The sequence below is a fragment of the Myripristis murdjan genome, chromosome 12, assembly GCF_902150065.1.
Source record: "Myripristis murdjan chromosome 12, fMyrMur1.1, whole genome shotgun sequence".
In the NCBI taxonomy this organism is placed as follows: Eukaryota; Metazoa; Chordata; class Actinopteri; order Holocentriformes; family Holocentridae; genus Myripristis; species Myripristis murdjan.
This window is the reverse complement of record NC_043991.1, coordinates 23,798,090-23,816,922: the sequence shown is the minus strand read 5'-3', so window position 1 is coordinate 23,816,922 and position 18,833 is coordinate 23,798,090. Positions and strand designations below refer to the sequence as shown.

The 18,833-nt window shown below is 39.2% G+C and overlaps 1 protein-coding gene across 2 annotated transcripts; it reads right to left on the bottom strand.

Annotated features, from left to right (window-relative positions):
- Window positions 1-1,645: 1,645 nt before the first annotated feature.
- Window positions 1,646-18,446, bottom strand: lman1 (lectin, mannose-binding, 1). 2 transcript variants are annotated; one of them, XM_030065986.1, is made up of 13 exons: window positions 18,145-18,446; window positions 16,997-17,151; window positions 12,005-12,112; window positions 11,045-11,106; window positions 10,561-10,660; window positions 9,015-9,138; window positions 8,641-8,699; window positions 8,344-8,476; window positions 7,975-8,162; window positions 7,245-7,318; window positions 2,527-2,689; window positions 2,272-2,396; window positions 1,646-2,149 (listed from the first exon to the last, which is right to left on the bottom strand). In XM_030065986.1, exons 1-13 carry the CDS (start codon window positions 18,362-18,364, stop codon window positions 2,113-2,115), a joined length of 1,548 nt encoding a protein of 515 aa, XP_029921846.1. In that variant the 5' UTR covers window positions 18,365-18,446; the 3' UTR covers window positions 1,646-2,112. The 2 variants fall into 2 exon arrangements, with proteins under 2 accessions (XP_029921846.1, XP_029921845.1); XM_030065985.1 differs by having other exon boundaries at window positions 7,245-7,321; window positions 18,145-18,438.
- Window positions 18,447-18,833: the final 387 nt, after the last annotated feature.

Here is an 18,833-nt window from a genome sequence, read left to right as displayed (position 1 = left end):
TTTTTTTTTTAAATATTTGTTCTCCTTTTTAAGAACAAATTTGTGGTTAAAAAAAAAACAACTTGTGGTAATGTGGTAAATTTCTTGTAACTGAATTATAAATATACTATGTATTTCTTGTAGGTATTTTTATTTGTTTTTTGCAACTTTTCAAGCATTTTCTTTTTAATCTTTAAATCTATTTTAATGTATATATATTATAATTTTAATCTAATTTTTGGAGAATTTTATGGTAATTTTTTTGTAACTCTGTACTGGTTCCTTGCAAATTTTTGGTTAAGTGCTTGCAAGTGTTGTCTACAAAAAACAAACAAACAAACAAACAAACAAAAACAACTTAAAAGCCAAAACAGATGCAATAAGGATGAGGTGGGACAGCCGATCTGAGTCACTGGATGAAAAATTTAGTAACAGGAGAAACTCGATCAATTTGTAGCTGGACAGAGGGGACATGTCTCCCACTGTCCCGACGTCCACTACTCCCCACTCCCTCCCCTCCTCCACTTGTGATTTGGGCTGAAATGACTGATGCAGAGTTGTGTATAGAGTGCTATTTAGTGCAGCTTTGTCTTGTTTGCATACTTTGAAAAGTGGGAGGGAGTGATAACACTCTCAAGTTACATCACTGTGTCTCAAACTGCTTCATTCATGAGGATGGCAGCGTTGCTTGATATGCAGCATGCTCTTCCTCACAGTGAGGTTCATGCAGCGAGGTCAGCGAGAAGGGAATAGTTCAGAGAGGCACACAGAGAGAAAGGCATTAAGTACAGTTCAGTGTATAGCAGATTACATGGGTGGCTGAGTGCAATGGGGGCTTGTTGCCAGAGCATAAAAAAAATGTAGCACACTTTCATCCAAATAATGGCCAGACAAGAGCCCACACATCTTTTTTTGTCAGCAGTTTGTGTGACCATAAATAATCTATGCTAGCAGTCTCAGTGGAGACAATGTCAGTATCTGTGCACATTACGGCAGGATTAGGTTTGTGATGGGGGTTGGATCTATAAGTATAGGGGGTCAAACGTCACAACTCTGGAGAGAGATATTCAGATCACAGGGTAAAGCTGCTGTCAGAACATCAATTTTCAGGAATTAAAAGGTCAGATCCTCAAAATCTTTTAAGAACTCATAGAATAAATTACAGATTCCCTGCTAATCCAAAATACTCTTAACAAAAAGAACCCCACAACAGTGTCAAAACAGACATCTGTACAGAGTGATAATGAGAGAAGTGGGTTTCACATACTCTAGGACATATTTTACTATACAACAGCCTCTTTGGCTGATGTTAACCCCACTGTCAGTTTTCCTAATATTTAATTCTGTCCACAACTTTCCTCCATTTGTCAGTTTCAAGTCCATAACCTGTCACTTGTAGCTGGAGACACAAATTTGCCCTGAGGTGCTGGAGATGCTTGGTGAATTCATCTGATCCTGTGAGCACGCTGACATGACCAGAATGCTAAGCAGTGGATGTTTTTACCGCGGGAAACGTCATGTTTGACAGAAAACAATAAGCAGACAATACCAAGTAATTTGTATGTTTTTTTTTCCTGTTTATGTAAATTGCTTAGGAACAAAGAAAACCTGTCAGATTCTGACATGTTTCAATCATTCCAGACAGATACACGCACCAGGCAGCTGCTCTCTGAGTCGTCGTCGTCACACCTCAGCATCGGTACAAAATTGCACATTTCAAACCACAGTTGTTGCTGTTTGCTGTTTTTTTTTTTTTTTTCTTTCAAACTCTAGTGGTGTGTCTTATGGAATGGGACTGTGCTATAATTCACCTGTTGAAAACACAAAATCAAAAAAGTCTGACAAAAAAAAAAAAAAAAAAAAAAAAAAAATACTGTATGGAACATTTTACATCATGTCGGAAAATTGAGAACAATATGCCTCACACTTTGGACGAGCACTCACACACACCCTGTATAACAGATCAAATTTAAAAACTCTGAAATTAATTAAAAATCGTCTTACACAAATCTAATTCTTCAAGTACAATAATTTACAATTTGAAAACAAAATAATCAAACAAAACGAACAAAAACAATTACCAAAATGGACATTCCCTCATTTACACACTTTAATTTTTCTAAAAGCGTTTCATCAAAAGAACTTCTTTGCTGCTGCTTCTTGTTGACTTCTGAACGAGGGAGGGAAGAGAGACAAAGAAACAGAAAAAGAAAAAGAAAAAGTTACAAAGGGTGATTTGAATTTTACAAAAAGTGCAAGCGTGGCCAAATACAAGGAACAACCGTGTCTTACTTGTACATGATGTAGCAGAAGAACAGGACTGACTGGACGACCACGAAGACTGCGAAATGGACCGTAGACAAACAGGAAGGCATCGGCGGCAGCTCAGGGCACTTCATCACTTTCTCAGCAGGGTTCTGCGTGTGAAACACACAGGAGAGCAGAACATTCAGTGACAATAAAACAGCATTTTTTTCAAAGATTCCTTGGTTAAGCACGGTGGAAAACCTCCAGTGTCTGTGAGCAGGATTTTTGTCTGATTCACACCTGGGCCGAACGCTGGACCAGGTGCTCCACGTCCCTTTTGACCAGGTGCAGGTGCTCCTTGATGTCGTTGAAATGCTGGACTGTCTCATACGTCCCCATACCCACTGCGCTGCCCTGGTGCTGGGCTGAGCCGATCTGTTTCAGGGAATCGTGGAAGGAGTTCCTGCGGAGACACGACGGAGCCAAAGGGCAGTCAGATATACAACATTTACAGACAGAAGAGCCAACGGTAGTGAAGCACAAAAACATAAAAAAAGGAGAGTGGATCTGGCATTATTAAATGATTGAAATTTTTTTTTTTTTTTTTTTTAATCTTTTTTACAGCAATAGTATGTTCACATCATGTCAATAGCTCAGCAATATCTCAGTTTTTTTTTTTTTTTCTTACTAGTCAGTAAATTTCATGACCGAATCTATATTGAGAAATATGTACATTTTCTGTGTAGTGCTGTTTTCCGCAAGTACTGTAAACTGTCCAAAATTAATCTTTTAATCCCTATTCACTAGAGGCTATATATTCCCAAACTTTGAAAAACAGAAAATGAACATCTGATAAAATTGATCATGACTGCTAAATTAATCTCCCCTGAAAACATCTTCTTACTACAGATTATGAATAAAACCTAAGAAATAGACCAAAGAAGCTTGCTAAGTGGAACATGCGTTCCACTTAGTCAGGACACTAAAGACAACAGTATATACAGTACAGTATGTATAGATATTAGTTATTTTGACAGTATGGATTCAATATGCTTCATGTTTTTCAAACTTGAATATAATTGCCAAAACTTTTAACAAAAGGTAGATGTCTAATACATTCTGTTTGAGTCATTTCAATATTTTAAAATCCCTGAATACACCTCTTCCACCCAGTTCCTTTTCCAGGTATGGAAGCAATACCATTGATACTTGGGGTGAATGGAGAACGTTTTATGTTAATTAGATTCCCAGAAAGTGTTAGCAGTAAAACAGAGGGTAATGCGTCAGATGGAGGTTAAGTCAGATGGTCCAATAAACAATCTGACTTGGGTTGTTCAGGCCTCCTCTCTGTGCAGATCTGTTCATAGCACACTGCTTGATTAACCAACATCGACAACTGTGTAAATGACACAGGCTAATAACATTTAAATGCCATAATCCAGAGATAATCTGGTCATAAACGACTTTCAAATCCAGAATTTAAAACTATAAATGGACCACAAACAATCCCTGGCAGACTTAATGACCATAATTTAGGGTCATTAAGCCTATTAAGGGTCATTTAATGTAGGATATATTTAACAGCATTTCTTTTTGTTTTTTTTTCTAATCCATGTGTAAAAGGCACTGTGATCAATGAATGCTGGAATGGGGAACAATGATACAGTAGATAAAATGATGTTTTTTTTGTACTTTCTTGCAGGTAACAAGAGGTTGCATCAAAGTGGGACCAACATTTGCCGTCACCTTTACCCTTTGATCAGCACAAGTCTAGCCAACTCCAATCTGCACAATTTTCACTTTCAATTTAAAAAGGTGCAAAACAAACAAATGTCAAAATTCAGCAAGCCATGTCATATAGTACTGACAATTTCACATTAGTAACAGATGGTGAAATCAATTAATCATACATTTAAACAAAGAACAAGCAGTTTACGTCACACTGTTGGCCCTACTGCCTGAAACTGGGACAGACGTGTTGTTTTTTGTTGCAACCAGCAGTGAGAATGAGTCACTATTGTTGTCAGTTGGCTGGTCAAGTCCAAAAATTTCAAGAAACTTACTGCACATGTGCCATTGCAGGTCAAACCCATAAAAAGTCACCAAGCTGGTTGCAGCTGATGACAAATGAATTGTTCAGACAGGAAGAAGTTTCCAAACACATCATCACACATCAATCGACTCAGGTGGTGGGAGGCAGAGGAGAAAAAAGTCTGAGCTTCACTTAACATCTATCTTTTCGGGCGCCCGGTGGCTCACCGGTTAAGAGCGCGTACCAGGGTTTAGTCCCAATCGCAGCGACTGGGGTTCGAATCCGACCTCAGGTTCTTTGTGGCATGTCGTCCCCTCTCTCTCTCCCCTGCCTTTCCTGTCTATCTCCACTGTGACTATCAAATAAAGCAGAAATGCCAAAAAGATGATCTTAAAAAAAAAAAAAAACTATCTTCTCATCTTTGCTATTTCTGAGTTACTCATAATGGTCTCATATAAAGACTTTATTCACGCCTAATGGGGATCACAGCCTTGAGTCTCTGTGGCAGATGTTCAGAAATATGTGAGTTCAGTGAACTAGAAGTTCAGTGCAAACATAAGAAAAGACATTTTTCAATTATAGCATCTCTAGGGACAAATGTAAGTCAAGATGGTGTACACAACTCTCGACAGAATAAAAGTATTAAGCTATTTTTATCAATCATGTTGTATCATATTTCTTATGAAATTATAATTTCTTAAAATGTATTATTACTGATGCGGAGGGGCAACAAATTTTCTCCTTATCATCTTAACCACATATAAGACGATTATCAAGAGGAAAAAGAGTGACTTGACAAATGGACAAATGAAAGGAATTCGACGGCCATAAGTAGAAAGTCCGTGGGGAGGAATTGTGACAAGAAAGCAATCAGAGAAAAAACATGTTCCGCTTGTGTATGACAGATGTATTTAAGGACGACTAATCTGATAAGGACAAAATGGTGATAAGATGTTGCCTTTTCTTGTTTGGCCACATGGTCAGGGTCTGAGAGATGGGCAGGGACGGCATATAAACAAAATCTAATTTGTTTCTCAGAGAAGGAAAAAAAAATCTCTCTTGAGAAAGTAAGTGAGCATTTATTAAACCCTACATCTAATCTTCATCCACTACAAGTGACCCATTTATGGGTAGAAAGCCCTCCTTGGATAGAGTAATTTCTCTGACTCTTAGATGAAGTCCTATCAGAAACTATGTGCTTAAAAGAAGGGTCATGATAAACTGAGCACTTAATCTGCAAAATAATACAGATCAGTCCGTCACATTAGCACATTAGAGACAGCAGCTGCAGCCCTGTGCTGGATCTGAACTTATTTATTGGGTCAATCAGCTTACTCCCCTGGATCCAGTCATCTTAAAATTGCCATTCTGGTAATGTGCTTTCTTCAAATTGAATTATTGTAGAAATGTTGCCTTTCCCTGCCCGCTATGGGATATAACTTAGCCGCACAAGTCTCATGAGAGTTTGTGTAAAATGAGTGAATGAGACTTTTGCATTTGACAGTTTATATCAATGTAGGCTGTGAGTCAACAGCATAATAATAATAAAAAAAAACAAAACATATATGCAAAATCATTGGAGGATGACTGCCCTGCTGGAATTATTTTATGATACACAAGACTAAGAGATTAATGTTACATAAAATAAAATCTTTAATATCTTATGATTCTGCTTAATTCTTTCTGCAGATGGTATGTCAAAAATTATTTTAAGGACACAATCAAATTATAGAGATTGAATAAATATGTAGTTATCAAATAATAAATTTGCTTTCTTTGTCTCTAGTAAAGCTGAGGTTCAAAACGGTTAAAGTGGAGACTTTCCTCTTCTTTACATCAATGGTGCTTATGAGACACTGAGCTAAATACATAAGTCAGAAATGCTGAAAAGCATTAATACTGACACACGCTGTTGGAGAGTGAAAAAAAAAAATAGTGATGCCCTATAAGAACAGTCTTGAAGAGGCCCTTTAAAAAAAAAAAAAAAAAAAAAAAAAAAAAAAAAAAAAAATCTGTCTTTTGTGTGATCAAAATTGCTAAGCCCACAAGCACCTTAGGCAAAGTAATACAAAAGTACAAAGATGTTATTGACAGCGGATGAAAAAAAAAAACCACAGGATCTAAACATCATAACCTAATCAGGCTTACTTAAGTACCAAAATCAGACGTACATTTGATTCTTCGCCACGTGAGGCACACACACCACACAATCTTTTAAGATGTATTATCTGAAAATTATGTGGCATAAAAATCTGCACAGCTTGTCAACCGAGATAGGTGAAGAAAGTTAACATTTAAAAGCAGATTACAACTGGATAGTACTATACCTATCATATAATAAACATGTATCAAGAACAAAAGAATCCTTATTCTCACATATGCTGCCTTATAGGTGACATTATTTTTGCAAGAGGAAACATTTTCAATGAGTATTTCATTTTATTTCGATTTCTTACTCGGCAAAAACAGTTCTGTGAAATCTACAGGGAGATATGTCTGCTGATTAAACTGTCTGAGAATTCAGGAAAGACTTTTTCCCCACCAGATCTGCCTTGTGCAACTTCTGAAATGTAATTAATCTTTTTTATTTATGACACCACTACACTGAACCAACAAACTAGAGTTTGAGTAGAGGAGTTGTGAGTAAAAATGGCATTGAACTGAAGCTGATGATTATGTCATTTAGTAGTGTGTGTGTGTGTGTGTGTGTGTGTGTGTGTGTGTGTGTGTGTGTGTGTTGGCTGGGAGTGGGGGGTGGGGGTCACAGGAAGCTGTTACAGCAGCTGGATTATCAGGCTGTCAGAAACCTGTGATGTTAGGAGCACTGTTTCGGCAGATTAAATATGATTTGGCGGATTTAACAGCCAGGATTTCCCTTGTTTTTCTCGAGTATCACAGATCTCTTTTTATGTTTATGGCAAAAACATCAGCTAGTTTTTTTAAGAACAACAAAACACCAAAAACAACTGAGCCTGATGTTACTTACTTCAAGTCATTCAGGTTTCTGAGGACCTCCTGCTGGTGGGCGATGACTGCGCTCAACTGTGAGCTGCCAGTATCCTGCTAAAAGAGAAATGAAAGACAGTTAACTTCAGGCTATGAGCTTCAGTACTAATATTAGTAAAATAACATTTTATTCAAAGACCATGCATTTTCGAAGTAAGTGTGTCCCACCCTCTTATGATGTGGTAAAGAAAGATAAATGCCACTGAATTCTCTAAAGAATAGAGCTAAGAAATGCCTCAGGAGCTCAGGACAACTTTTTCACCCCATCATAACCCAAAATATGAGAGCATTTTGATCTATGTTTTTGTGTACATTTGACATTAAAACATCAGATTCAAGACAGACATTTCAAGGTGTTACATTAATTCTATGGGTTATTAGTCTTGGCATGAACCTGAGGGGTTTTCTCTTTCCTCCGCCTCGTCCTTAACATTAGTAAACAAATTGGAGTGCCCTCCCATTTGAAATTGTATTGTCTGTCTTTACCCTGCCAGTGGTCTAACAGCCGGACAAAAATCAATAAACTGGTCACAAATTTATCCAAAACCTCTGGGAGCAAAATGGAGCACCATCTATTAAGATACCTATATTTATGTTTGTGTAGGAAAGGTGCATCTCTAAAGTCTTGCAATTCACAGAGTGACCATTCAGAGTTAAAATGAGCATGATGTGACTCTATACCCACTTCCTGGTGATGTCATGTGCCCTACCTGTCCTGACTCAGCATGGGTCCCTTTCTTAGCAACCTCGTCTGTGATAACAGAGACATATCGGCGTTGTTCGTCCAGAATCATGGCGAGCTGCCGGTGGAGCTGTTTGATCTCCAGATGGATTCGATTCTGGCCCTCAAACACCTGGCGGATCTCCCGGTCATTCACGCTCTCAAACAGGTCCTCAACTGTTGCGAATACACACATCAGTAAAACACTTCTGAATACAAACACTTCTCACATCACTTGCACTTTCAAAATAGTTCATTTTGGTCAGCCAACATAGCATCAAAACGAAGTGCTAACTAAATATCTAAGATTAATTCTTCCACACAATCTGTTGGGTGTATTTGCTCTCAGAAAACTAACTTGGTTCTCCTTGGACGTCTGGGTGCTCTTTCTGGAACTCCTCTTTCTTTTTGTCGAGCTCTTGCTGGAAGTTCTCAAATTCCTCCTGGTACTTGTCCTTCTCTTCTCTGGGAATCTCGGCTTCAGGTGGGGGCTTCAATGGGGGAGACAAAACAGCCACTCTGAACTCAATAGAGGCCCTGCTTAGGCTATATTGTGCACATGCATGCATACACACACAAAGACACACAGCTATAGAAAAATGAATGACACACACAGGATTTGGAATTATTAGGAACTTAAGGGAATTGTAGTTACCGGTTGCTGGCCTGGCTCTGTTAGTCTGAATAGCAAGAATGACAAAACATCATGGTCATCTGATGGAGAGACGAAATTTCACATTAGAAAATTAGAGAAAATAGAACTGTTTTATGATGATTCTATAAATGAATCATGTGGATGTTTTCATAAATTATGCTCATGTGTTAATGAGTACTTAACAATTTTTGGTTACTAATTTGTGTGACATCCATTTGAGCTTAGCCAAGACATCTAGGCTTATATCCAGGTGCTTCACAAGGGATTTGGGTGACTTCTATCACTACTATTACTCTAGAAATGTACCTAGGAAACAAAAAGATTTTAAGAGTTTTCTTTCTTTTTTCTTTTTTTTTTTAGGAAAGGAAAAATACCTGCTAAACCACCAGTAGCAGCTGAAATGCCAAAGAAGCCCTCTTTGGGAATGATCATGTTGTCTACTTTTGTGCAGAACTCATAATCGTCTTTGTCTGGAGTGAACCCGTTATTGATCATGACCTGAAAGGAGAGAGAAAACAGGTGCTACAGTTCAACACAATGCCGTTCAATGTGCTGATCATCAAAAGTTATGGGATGTACGAGAAGTATTTTGTCTGCAAAAGAGGTCTGGAGGCGAAGCAACCACTAACTGAGCAGTGTCCTCTTTAAGTGCAGCACTGCCTTTTGGCTCTTGATATTAAATTGTACAGTCCCCTCATCAGCAAGCTAGGAATGAATGGATACCTGTATCAGTATCGGTATACTGATATAATATAATTTTCTAATTTGACTGCAGTACCGGCACACTCCACGGTGGCCCTATCCCATAATCAGCACAATGCACCTGGGAAGGCACTGCCAAAGAAGAAAACCCCGGCCTTCATTGGCCAGTTAGTCTGTCATGGAGGCAGCAGCGGTACATTAACTACAGAAATATTACAGAAATACCACAGGTGGCATTGTGTGGCATACTATTATGCCCAACTAGACGTAATTGATAGGTCAAATATAGGACTGATGTTACCAATCCAAGTACCACTATGCGACTGCTGTAACTCATCCTGTTAATAGGTTTCTGCACAGTGAACAGCAGTACTATCTTGTCGCCATCTACCTGAGCTGACCTGTGCTACACTGGCTCCACCCTGATAGGAGGAGTCTGTGGGAAAAATGGGAATTGAACACAGCTGGGAATATTAAGACTGATGAAGGAGAGAGGCCTGCAGTCTTACCTGGAGTCTCCCATGCACTAATGAAATGTTTGCCCTCTTTGAAAACCAAAAGTTTATGTAAATATTGTAAATAAAGCAGCAAAAGAAAACTAACAAGATGCCTCGTCAATAATGAAGAATCCTCACTACAGCGACAGATGCGGACACACACTGCCACCTGTAGTATTACTATAATACTTCTGTAGTTAATCTACTGCTAATGCCTCCATAAAGGTCTGTTAACCTAGCTGTGGCTAGTGAATGCAGAGGTAGTGCCTTGATAGTGCCTTCCTGGATGCACTGTGCTGACTCCACAGCTGAATGTGTCAGTACTGCAGTCAAATTATGAAATTCTACTGTAGTGATCATTACTATCAGTGAAATTTACTTACAGGTAGTTGATAATGCATTGGTGTAAACTTGATTTGTTCAGGTTTTTCATGATATTAGAGAAGGTGCGATAACAATTGGCAGTCCTACGTGTGTTTGTATGTGCAGTCTACTTAACTTATAGTTCCTGTAACCTTGCATGTAATAAAACGATGACAAGAAAAAGATAATGATAATGATGATAACCAAAGCCCAAAGGTATTGGAATTGGATTGGAAGTGAAAAAAGGGGATCAGTGCATCCCTACAGCAAACCTACACACACATAAAGACAGACAGAGACTAATCTATTTGATGTCCAAAATGTGAGTGCGTATGTACGTGTTCACAGTGTCCCCTACCGTCAAAGTCTTCTTGTAGTAGGTTATTTTGGCTCTGACAGGGTATGGTTTGTTGCGGAAGTCTCTCAAACATGTTCCAAGGGCTTGCGTTGTGCCATCGCTGAGTCAAAACAGGGTTTTCAGACAAAACACAAATATTGCACTTATTTGCAGCCATGTACTATACTGTAAATAAACACACTGTATTGAACAGAGGGCACAAATCTGAAGGAAGTTCATGAGGTGATTAATCACTTTAATACCATGTATTTGTGCATGTTTTTGTAAACACTTCAAGTGACACAGAAAACAGTGCGACTTGAAAGATATAGTGGAATGGCATTGAAAAAGTGATTTAAAGCTTTCACTGGCCCAGGGGAGATTAGTAAAGACAGAGGATTATTTACTTTCCAAGCAAATATAATCATATTTCCTAATCTTCTTTAAGTTGTTAAATTCTGAGTTGGAGATAATATCGGAGCACAGTAGAGAAATGTTTACTTACTTTTGGTGGTCATAAACAAGGTTGCCATTGTTTCCCACAACAATTATAGCTGGGTTATTTTTCTAGAATGAAGTTGAGAAAATAAGAGCACATGTTAATCCATACTTATCTCATCTGAAGGTCAGAAGTGGCATTAATTTTCTGTCATTTTATTCTACAATAGGCACATGTGTCTTGGTCATGCCAAGTTGTACCTTTTACAACAGAAATATAAATGCAAAAACATACAATACACAGACATGAATTATGAATGTTGAGGGCAAAAAAAAAGAACACTTGTCTTCACAAGTCTTCCAGACTCAAAACACACCTGTTCAAGATAGCCTATTCTCTGTAACTGTAACTACTTTGTTCCATTTCTCAATTTCTTTTCTTTCTACCGTGTATGGCTTTTATCTGTTGTTTTATTATTGTAAAGTGTCCTTGAGTGTCGAGAAAGGCGCTTATAAATAAAATGTATTGTTATTATTATTTTACAATCCACAAATAAATTTGTCCTGAAATATCATATTAATAGGTATAACAACCTTTACAAAAACATTTGAGAATACATTTTGTTTTCCTAAAAATGTTTCTCCCAAAAAGTTACTATTATTATTATTATTATACTTTATTGAACATGTTAAAAAAAGACAGGGATAAACAAGTATGACATGTAAACAATGTGAGCAATGTGACAATGTGAGCTAAATTGACCGATTGTCAATTTAGCTTTTAATAAAAGCAGAACATCAGCTGTTACATTGCAACATAATTCTACAGAACTACTGGTAATGACGTATTATGGATATTCAAATAATGTTAGACGTACAATTCTCAAATCTAACACTTTAAATGTGGCACACTCCGATAAAGTCATTAGTTGTCTTCTTGCACATATCATTTCCTAACTCTGAGGAACACTTGTTTCCAAGAAAGTTAAGGTACATTAAATCGTGGGAACAGGAACTTCACACCAACCTTCCCATCGTTGTCAAAAGAATCGAAGAAAACTCCAACTCCATTCCACTTGTCAGCAGCACCGTAGACTGGACCATCGAGACCTTGTGAAGCCGTGAACCACACAGCCTGCAATCAGAAAAAATAGATTAAAAAAAAATATATCAGCTGCTTTGCTGCTGGATACTGTTTAAAGATGCTGATCACCCATAACCCCTGAAAAAAAAAAAAAAAAAAAAAAAAAACCACCAGTCTCATTAATAGCAGCAATAGTTACAGTACACAACATCTTACATCCCTCAACAGCCACATCAGATTCTGACAGAAAACAAACTTAATAGGGTTATTACAGGACTGCCACTTTTTTTTTTTTTTTTTTTATAAGTAGTAATACCTTAAATCTAACTCACACTCTAATGATATTAGTTGTGTATATGCTTCTAGTACGTACATGACTGTCCTTTGGTAAAATATTAATGTAATAAATATGGATTTTAAGTAGATATCGTTAACATGATGTTGAGCCCAGGCACCCCAGCTGTAGGACCACCCACTGTAAACACCTAAATTGTATAAAGTTTATGTGATTATAGTTACAATAATTTAGAAATTCAGCACAGAGATTCAGCACAGGGGACCAGTAATATCAAACATCTTTAAAAACAGAACAGAATCTGCATCCGCAATACAAGCTAAATGAATTCCTCTACAAACCACCAGTTCATTTGGTAAAATTTCAAAAGACAATCTGCAAATTGCGTCCTTAATGGGAGAGAAGCAACTTCCACACCACTTATTCAGTGACAAAATAAGGCTAAGGCCATACTAAATAAACATTTAGTACGTGCCAAACAAACGAGCAAAGTCCTATTTACAGGTGAATCAAAGTTTGAACTTTATCAATCAGCTTCTTGATAGAGACTACAGTAAAACATGACAGTGAAAACATTCAGGCGTGGCAGCGTTTCACCTCTTACGGAGTCGGTGCCTTGCACAGGAACAACTCCACACTGACCATGGAGAAGTGCCACTCTGTTCTGCAGAGTCATGCCATCCATCCGGACTCAAAGATGTGTTAAAGAGGATTCATTTTCCTGCAGGACAATGAGCCCATACATACATCAAAGCGGTAGCAAGCCTGTTTGAGTTCCACAGTGCTGATTAGCATGGCTTTTCCTTCCACAGTCACCAGACCTTAACACCAATCAAGATCTTTGGAAACACTTGAAAAGGTAAACGGCAAAACATCCTTTAACATCACAAGACACTCTCTGGGATGCTCTTAAAGCGAGTTGGAAAAACATGGATTCTCAAAGTCTGCATTCACTGTGGGAACTGATGCCAGACAAAACAAACTGCGATGAAGATGGTTGACATACCAAATAAATTTGGTATGAAATTTGACTTTCAGTAAATAATAATCAACTTTTTTTTTTTTTTTTTAACTTTTTGACTATGATTGAATAAAAAATATGAAACCTGAATATCCTCTGGATACATTTTTTTCATTGTTTTTTTTTTCTTTTTTTTCGGATAAACGATAAAACAAAAAGCCTTCACTGTGCTGTGACTTCTGGCCCATAAATGCATTATGTATTTTTTTTTTTTTTTTTTTGAAAATGGGAATATTACCAAATCTTTTGCTGTGCATCTACACAGTTCAATTACAAAAATATTGTTCTCTGTGTGACACTTAGAAAGAAACTGAAGACACATAAGTACGTTTAGGAAGATGGTGATTAATGAAAATCATCAAGACAACAAGGTGATTCAATGATTAAAACAGGACCTAATAAAATATCTTCATAAAGTGCAGTTCCCTTGATATCTTAGCAGTGCATGGAGCAGGGCATTCTTAGACACTTCTATGTGGCAGAACAGAGAAATTCAAATTTATAAGTAGATCATTTTTTGGACAAATGAAAGAAGCACTTGAATTTGGGCAGAAAAATAAAAACATTAAAAAAATGCATGAGCACTTTCGCTCCTTGTTACATGCAAGGACATCAGCAGCAGGCTTGACGCCAGTACCTGACAAACCGCTGAACTTCACATTTCCAAAAATGGAGTGCAGCTAATGAGCCTGAAATGATGCATCATCTGCCAGAATTGGTTTTATTGACAAATGTTTTAAAATTATCCATCTTTAGCACTCATGACTGTGGCAGCTTAATGCCATCTGATCTAATGTGCACAGTGAGATGTCTGATGGTGTGTTCATGTAGCAGTTTTGAGTTGATATCCTGAGTACAAGGGTAACAGACAGTAGCTGTCTTAGGGAAGTGGACCATAGAGGAGCCAATGACGTGACCGGACGGAGAGCCAAGAAGAAGAGAAGATGACTGATGGGAAACCACACAAGACTTTGGCACTGAGGAGGGACAAGCTTCACAGAGTTCTGGGAGGAACAGATGATCATCTGGTGGGGCGGATTACGAGAGATGAACCTGACGGGGGAGATGGGAGAGGAAACCACTCCACTGCCTTAACCCATCGACAGAGAATCATAGCACAGGGACAAGTAATGCCACGTCTTTAGGGCTGGCTCCAAGCCCTATCCAGGGGTCCTCTGAGCCCACTGGTGCTGCACGAGGCAGAGGGAGACGTTCTCCTGTGTCAGCGGTGGTGGAATCAGTCCAGAGAGAGGTGGCCTCCAAGCCAGCAGCCTCGTTTGGAGAGGCAGCTGCAGCGAGTGACACCAACAAATCCTTATTCTCTTTAATTCTGTACGATGTAGTGATCCGACTCTCAAGCTCAATGATCCTTTGAGAAAGACTCAAGCAGCCCCAATAGGCGAGGTCACAGCTCAAAAAAGATGGAAAAATCTTCACCTTGCAGAAGAAAAGGAGTAAAATGAGGAACAAAATTGTAAGATATGTTGGTGGTAGGGCTGGGTGACTTAGCTTGCCTATATTTTATTGATTTGTATATATATATATATAAAAAAAAAAAAGATATTTTCTAGGATTTTGGATAATATATCATAATATGTGAAGTGCTGTCTTTTCCTGGTTTTAAAGGCTGCACTACAGTAAATGGATGAAATTTCTGAAGTTAATAGAATGTTGCAGCTTTTCTAATACTTGCCTCTCCCTACTTGGCCATCATATCTGCAGTGAGTTTGGTATAGTGGCAATGCCACAGACTTGTGAAGGAAGAGGAGACCAAATTATTGTAATTCCCACAAGACTTTGCAGCAAAACGCATATAAGATGCACATACTTTCTCTGCTGAACAGACATTAGTTTGGTGTTTGATTAGTTTCATGTTTTGTCACTTTCTTGTTTACTTTGTATTTAAATGCAAGATTTTAAATATCAGCCAATAATACTACAACAAACTTTTCTTCACTATGTCTAAACCTCAGGGCAAGGCACAGAGGAGCAGCCTAAAATGGCATGAGGCACAACAGGCAGTGGTCCTCCAGCTAAAAGAGCATCAGTTCCTAAACTGCAACCACCAAGGCCTACAGCGGTAGAAGAGGAGGTGTAGCTTTACGTCCCAGTGGAGTCAAAGGCACTGAAATGGTGCAAGGACCATTAAAACCAATGTCCCTTTGGCCAAGTCGGCTAAATGTTGCCAACTGTCCTCTGTGAGAAGGTGCTCTCTGGTGCAGGGGACATTTTCACAACACAAATGCTCTCTGCTGAGAATGTGGACTTGCTGGTTTCCCTGACAAGAACTGCAAACTCAACTGAGGGCAGCAGTCCTCAGTGCAGATTTTATGCGCACAACACAATCACTGTTAAACCTTCAATGAAAATTTCTTTTTACAAGATCTTAATTTTTAACCTTGGTTTAGATACCTATTAGTTCACCTGAACTATTTTTTTTTTTTTAGGAAAAAAAAGTTCACTTGTGTTCTTTACATCATAAGCTAAGCTATCATAAGTTATTTTCATAGAAGACAGGACATTTCAGAAAGAAACTACTTTTGTCATTTTTCCCCCTTAGCAGGACTTAAAGAAACTAAAAATACTGGACATTACACATTTAATTACTGACATTTACAGCCTTTTTTGGCTCACTCCTATGTTTAAGAGGCATACTCTTGACAAGCTGTATTTGGGGTTAATCAAGTTCATGATGATTTAAAAGCTGGGATCACATACTACCTGACTTCCTGTGCCATTACAGCCCCTTAAACTCAAGAAAACAGTAGCTCTTAGCCCCTGACACACCGCTGCTAGCTATAATTTGAGCGGTGTGTCCTGCAACATCTCTGATTGATTGTTGAAACTGGTTCAGTTTCAACAACCAATCAACCAGTTTTTAACCAGCACCTTACTAAGGATGCTATTTGTGATAAACAAACTTTCCTCCACACGGAAAAATACCTTTAGCCTGACAAACCATGTTTATAACTGATCTTAATATTGTGTAGAGTATCTCAAGACTAAGACAGGAGATTTTGCCTATATATCTTATGGTGGCAGGCACTGAAAGTACAAAACAAACCCCCAAAACACTCCAAGGCACACTCTTAAGTGAAAAAATTAGGCCTGTGAATTTGCATTTTGATCTTGCCATGGATCAGCCTCTTTACTAAAGGCTTTTGAAATTTTTACCTTCAGAGAGTGTGATGAATTCTTCTCTTTTTTTTTACTTCAGTGTGTATCCCAATTCCAAAGAGCACTTCTCGGCCCTCACATTTGTGAGCAGTGCTCCTTTAAAAGTATACAAAACAGTATACTTGGACACGTGGACTTTGCATACTGCTGATGTGGCCTTTACCAATGTTTAACCATTCCTTTACCGCTTGATATTGTTAAATTTGGCTCGAAACGCACAGTGCTGTATGTCTACTGTAAACATATCACCCAGTGTTGTGTCAGAGAGAGTGTGTTGAGGGGAAGTGGTTTAACAGAAGAGCTTTACAAAGGAACTGTCATAGGAAGTGGACATGAGACTGTATTTTGGTAAATTGTAGATGTAGTGTTACGCAACCTACTGTGGAAAACTGGGCTCTCTGACTGTGCAATTAAGCCATCCCAAAGTTTCCCTCCTCCTTACCAGACCATCCGCTCCCATTCTTCCTCTTCCAGACACTCTGAACGTCACCTCAGCCTCCCAGTGTTCAAAACCGACTGTGTTTTTGGTCCACACCGAGCCCCTCTGACTCCTGAGGGATGGTGTAATGCGCACCTGGTCCGCACTAGGAATGGCATCTGGGATGGAGAGGGAGAGGGTAAGGCAGAGTGTTCATAAAGTTGCTCCTGGATAGGCAATCATGCTAATGCTACATCCTCTAAGAACATCTGTTGATAAAAACATCCAGTCAAACATTTCTTTGTACGATGCCAATGTCACAAAGTTCATTATATTGTGAAGTAACAGCATAAAGCGTTCATGCCAAAGTAGCCAACAGCCATAAACCACGTGTGTGTGGCTGTGGGCTACATTCACCAGTGCAGCTTATGGTATGCAAATGAATCAAAAACTATTGGGGAACCAACTTACTGATGACTTGTCATTTTATTCTGAGTCAAGAGGCCAACAATTACCGTACGCATTATGTGCTGTTTCCTCTTTAACTTGCTTAACCTCAGTCTCTCGAGTTTGCACAGACTAAAGTGCATTAGTATGTTGTCTTGGGCATTTCAGCGTCACTGCAAATTCTCATTTACATTTTTCAAACACATGATGCAGCCTCATCTTGCCACACAAAGGCCAACGCAGCTTTCAAGCCAAGTAACGAATACTGTAATCTAACGCAGACTTATTGAATGCCCATATCAGCACTTGCATAGCTCGTTGTGTTGCAACAAGCCAAAGGCCCAGACGGGCAAGATAGAGGAAAGTTCAATACAGCAGGAGGTGCATGTGTCTCCACAGGATGTCACAGGGCCTGTACTGGGGAGCAGCCTGTCGCCCACTCTGATGCCACTGGGGGTTCAGAGGGCCAGGCTGCTCCTCTCTGCGCACCTCCAGACGCATTTCTGAATGAACATTAGCCACAATTTATCAAGAAACACTCTCACTTAAACGCGTCTTAAGGAGGATGGCAGGCGACAAATGAGCAGCCGCAAACAGGTGAAAAGCTAACACCGAGCACTTGGGCTGTGTTTGCGCCGTCTTGTGAGAGCAGTGGGAGTTGAATAAGCGGGGTCTCCCCAACATTAGCCCGCTGCCTCTGTGTTGACAGCCCGCTACAAACTTACTTCCAGTGTGCACCCAGAAGGGAATGCTGCCGTCGGGCTGAGACAGGTGCGGTCCTTTGAAGCTGTATTTGTACTCGAACCGGCGGTGAGGCGCTTCTTCTGACGCCGAGGCGCCCGTGGCAGCGTCGGCGTCACAGCGGCCAAATAATAACGTTACTGAAAAAGTTAATAGCACTATACAAGCGTTTGCAGCCGGGCGCTTCGCTATGGACACCGCCATGTTTCGGTATCACTGCTGACGTAGCGCTGAGTCCTTGAGCATGACGGGATGCCTGTAGGGCCAACAGGGCGTTTTCTCATTGGACAGTTTTCTCTCCCCCCCCGTTTTTGTTTTTTTCACCCCATCTGAGGTTTGCTAGAGAGTTCTAGGTTCCTTTAGGGACATTTGCATTTGTGTGAAAAGCAACTGTGCGCCAGCCATGTATTAACAACAACAACAACAACATTAACAACAGCATCAATCATAATGCTGCAGATGATATTTCACAGATGTGTTTCAAAAATACACACTGCAACAATGGACTAAATGTGTAGATGCGTGCACGTTGATGGCTCTTTATAAATGAAACTTGTGGGTGGCCAAATTGTATACGTGGCTAAAAATTCAGTCAAATGTAGTCAACCAGTCATTGGCTGTCAGTGCACAAAATCAGTGTTAGGCCTGTGTATACACAACAGTTTTAAGCTAT

What these genes read in the sequence shown, in the direction of transcription:
- lman1 (XM_030065985.1), bottom strand. Translation starts at nt 18,364, where the DNA reads ATGGCGGTGTCCATAGCGAAGCGCCCGGCTGCAAACGCTTGTATAGTG. An exon ending in GAATGGGAGCGGATGGTCTG is followed by an intron (nt 12,113 to 16,996) that starts GTAAGGAGGAGG and finishes TTCTGATTGCAG; the next exon opens with GCTGTGTGGTTCACGGCTTC. An exon ending in TGCTACTGGTGGTTTAGCAG is followed by an intron (nt 8,700 to 9,014) that starts GTATTTTTCCTT and finishes TCTCTCCATCAG; the next exon opens with ATGACCATGATGTTTTGTCA.